This window comes from Chiloscyllium plagiosum, unplaced genomic scaffold (assembly GCF_037043375.1).
Source record: "Chiloscyllium plagiosum isolate Xiang-an unplaced genomic scaffold, Cpla_swu_hap1 HiC_scaffold_35, whole genome shotgun sequence".
Taxonomy (NCBI): Eukaryota; Metazoa; Chordata; class Chondrichthyes; order Orectolobiformes; family Hemiscylliidae; genus Chiloscyllium; species Chiloscyllium plagiosum.
Genome location: NW_028270173.1, coordinates 6,563,402 through 6,567,547, shown reverse-complemented (window position 1 = coordinate 6,567,547; position 4,146 = coordinate 6,563,402). Strand labels below are relative to the sequence as shown.

The 4,146-nt window shown below is 48.4% G+C and overlaps 1 protein-coding gene across 1 annotated transcript; it reads right to left on the bottom strand.

Annotated features, from left to right (window-relative positions):
- Positions 1-524: 524 nt before the first annotated feature.
- On the bottom strand, positions 525-2,380 carry LOC122541183 (claudin-4-like). Its single transcript, XM_043677809.2, has one exon. The coding sequence runs from the start codon at positions 1,367-1,369 to the stop codon at positions 734-736; it is 636 nt and encodes a 211-aa protein (XP_043533744.1). The 5' UTR covers positions 1,370-2,380; the 3' UTR covers positions 525-733.
- Positions 2,381-4,146: the final 1,766 nt, after the last annotated feature.

The following is a 4,146-nucleotide window of genomic DNA, read 5'->3' as shown; positions in this document are numbered from 1 at the left end:
ATCAATACAGTCACAACCAGTATCAGTTACAATCACAGCCAGAATCAATACAATCACAACCAGTATCAGTTACAATCACAGCCAGAATCAATACAATCACAACCAGTATCAGTTACAATCACAGTCAGATCATTCCAGTCACAACCAGTATCAGTTACAATCACAGCCAGAATCAATACAATCACAACCAGTATCAGTTACAATCACAGCCAGAATCAATACAATCACAACCAGTATCAGTTACAATCACAGTCAGATCATTCCAGTCACAACCAGTATCAGTTACAATCACAGCCAGAATCAATACAATCACAACCAGTATCAGTTACAATCACAGCCAGAATCAATACAATCACAACCAGTATCAGTTACAATCACAGTCAGAATCAATACAGTCACAACCAGTATCAGTTACAATCACAGCCAGAATCAATACAATCACAACCAGTATCAGTTACAATCACAGTCAGAATCAATACAATCACAACTGGTATCAGTTACAATCACAGTCAGAATCATTACAGTTAAAATAAAGTGCAATTTATTTTTTATATGTTGTTTGAGCTGTATCGAGTTTCCAATATGTATACATAGATTGGATATGCGGAATGCTGTACCAGTTTCGAAGACTTGCTTTAAACACAGTAAATGTGACTGAGAGATTGCAAGGGCGTTCCCGCATTTTCTGCCGTTCCTGTCCGGGGCTGGGGCGAGATGGTGTACCTCCGCTCCCTTACACATACTGGCTCTCGCTGTAGTTTGCTTGGCCAGGCCTGTACTCTGTTGGACGAGCTGCCTGTGCCCTGGCTTTGGAACAGGAGAGCCACAGCAGCCCACTGGCTGCGGTGAACAGGGCAGTCGCGCCCATGCCAATGTACAGAGATTGCCCAAGTTCCCTCTTGACTCCCTCCGGGACGGACGGGCTGCGGAATTCCCTGACGATCTCGTTGGCTGTCCAAGCCACCGGGATCAGCTGCAGGATCCCGGAGAGCAGCAGCGAGCAGGCGGCGGCTGACAGGAGCCGGGCTTTGCAGGGCTCCCCCTCGACCAGCCGGGTCCAGCTGGCACCAGCGATGCTGGCCAGGATGCCCAGTGCCCCGAGCACCCCGGCCGTGGTGGTCAGAGCCCGGGCTACCTGTAACCCGTGGTCCAGGGCCAGCATGGAATCGAAGGTGCTGCAGATCATCTCGCCGGTATCCTGCCAGACACAGTCCATCCACAGCCCTTCCCAGGTCTGCTGGGCAGTCACTAGGTTGGCACCTTGAAAAGCGGGCACTTTCCAAAGGGGCAGGGCGCAGGTCAGGATGACACACAGCAAGCCATTCACTGAGAGAAAGAGAGCCACAATTTCTAGAAGGACGTGCCCCATCTTTACCCCCCTTCCCCAGCTCTCAATCCCCCTTGGGTTTGCAAAATTAACCACCGACCCCTCAGAGGAAAACAAAACAGTTGTGATATTAAAATGCTCCACTTAACCAACCCCAACACAATCCCTTTTTCTTTCGAATAAAACACATACACACGCGCGCACACACAGATGGACAAATCTTCAATAATCGAATCAAATGCTGATAATCAGAAACAAAAACAACTATTGCTGGAAAAGCACAGCCGCGTGTGTGGAAGGGAGAGAGAGAGAGAGAGAGATATCAAGAGTTAAAGTTTCGGCTCCAGCGATCCTTCTTCAAAATCTTCTGTGCTTTTTTCACCCAAAACCAATTCAATGAGGCTGGGCGTGTGTTTTAACGTCTTCCACCTGCCCACCCCCCCCCTTCCCCCCACCTCGCAGTCAGTTGGTATCCAGACTCTATGTCTTCTACTAAACAAAACAAAGTCACAATGTTTAATTAATTTGAGTCAAAGTTTGTTTTGCTCAGTCAGAGTTCACGCCGGGGCCAGTCTCGGTCTGGGTCCCGCAACCTTTCCCACAGCGTTCACACTCAGAGCTGTCCCTTGACAGAGCGCCTCCTCCTGGTCACCGAAACTCCCCCTGGCATGTTCCGCTCCGCTCCCCTCCCGAGGTGAGTCCTCCAGTGCCTGGCTGTAACCTTGGGAAGCTGAGCGCCTGAGGAGGATGGAGGGGGGCTGTCTGTGAAAGCGCACAGTCCTCTTCTGCCTCTGCGACTTGGTCTTTACACCAGCTTCAGGCTGTCCTTGAACCTCTCATTCCTCATTCAGGGATGTGACTCCCTCTGTCTGTTTGTTGCCAATCCAATGATGGAAAATGCGCTATGAATAGCTGAGTCCAGCACCTGGCTGCTGCTGTTAGGCAGTTGAGAGATTTCTGGAGTTTGGTCTATAGGCTGTCTGCTCTGGTGTCTCTCTCTCTCTCTCTCCCTTCTTCACAGCCTTTTACGCCACCCAACAGATCTCATTTACTCCCTCCTCCTCCTCCTCCTCCTAGCCAACCCACCCCCACACCCCCTGTTCAAAGCTTCACATCACTCAGTGTAGGGGCACAGGGAGGTGACTCGACATTTCCGAATAAGTTTTCCTTTCTGTTGGGAGATAAGGAGGAGGTTGTAAAATGAATGGGCAGCTGTTGCCACTCACTGCACTGGTTCCTCCAGCCTCCCCCAGCCCTCTGAAAGCTACAAACAACAGCGATCTGGATCAAACTCTCCCCTCCCCAACTTTACGTCAGCCCCTTATTTTACAGGCCAGCTGACATGGCAGTAAATCACACTTTCCACCTCCAGTGAAATGAATAACCTGATTTTTAATTAAAGACTAGAAATTGCTAGCTTCGCAAACTGGAGCCACACAAGAAGCTTTCTGATGGCATTTCATGTTTTTGCAGCCTCTGTCATAGAGTCATACAGATGTACAGCACAGAATCAGACCCTTTGGTCCAATTCGTCCATGCTGACCAGATATCCCTACCTAATCTAGTCCTATTTGCCAACACTTGGCCCTAAACCATCTAAACGATCTTCAGCAAGGCATTTGATAAGGTTCCCCATGGTAGGCTCGTTCAGAAGGTCAGGAGGAATGGATTACAGGGAAATGTAGCTGTCTGGATACAGAATTGGCTGGTCGACAGAAGACAGCGAGTGGTAGTGGAAGGAAAGTATTCTGCCTGGAAGTCAGTGGTGAGTGGTGTTCCACAGGGCCTCTACTCTTTGTAATTTTATTAATGACTTGGATGAGGAGATTGAAGGATGGGTTAGCAAGTTTGCAGATGACACAAAGGTTGGAGGTGTCATTGACAGTATAGAGGGCTGTTGTAGGCTGCAGCGTGACATTGACAGGATGCAGAGATGGGCTGAGAGGCGGCAGATGGAGTTCAACCTGGATAAATGTGAAGTGATGCATTTTAGAAGGTCGAACTTGAAAGTTGAGTACAGAGTTAAAGACAGCAGGATCTTGGGGTGCAGGTACATAGATCCCTTAAAATGGCCACCCAAGTGGACAGGGTTGTTAAGAAAGCATATGGTGTTTTGGCTTTCATTAACAAGGGGATTGAGTTTAAGAGTGGTGAGATCTTGTTGCAGCTCTATAAAACTTTGGTTAGATTGCACTTGGAATACTGTGTCCAGTTCTGGTCGCCCTATTATAGGAAAGATGTGGATGCTTTGGAGAGGGTTCAGAGGAGGTTTACCAGGATGCTGCCTGGAATGGAGGGCTTATCTTACGAAGAGAGGTTGACTGAGCTCGGACTTTTCTCATTGGAAAAAAGAAGGCAGAGAGGGCACCTAATTGAGGTGTACAAGATAATGAGAGGCATAGATAGAGTTGATAGCCAGAGATTTTTTAACACGAGGGGTCATAGATTTAAGCTGTTTGGCGGAAAGTATAGAAGGGATGTCAGAGGCGGGTTCTTTATGCAGAGAGTTGTGAAAGCATGGAATGCGTTGCCAGCAGCAGTTGTGGAAGCGAGGTCATTGGGGATATTTAAGAGACTGCTGGACATGCATATGGTCACAGAAATTTGAGGGTTCGTACATTAGGTTTACCTTACATGAGGATCAATGGTCGGCACAACATCGTGGGCTGAAGGGCCTGTTCTGTGCTGTACTGTTCTATGTTCTAAAACCTTCCATGTACCCATCCAGATGCCTTTTAAATGCTGTAACAGTACGGGCCTTCACCACTTCCTCTGGGCTCCTGCCCGAAACATCGATTTTCCTGCTCCTCGGATGCTGC

Excerpts from the sequence above, each read along its gene's own strand:
- LOC122541183 (XM_043677809.2), bottom strand. The coding sequence starts at position 1,369 with ATGGGGCACGTCCTTCTAGAAATTGTGGCTCTCTTTCTCTCAGTGAAT.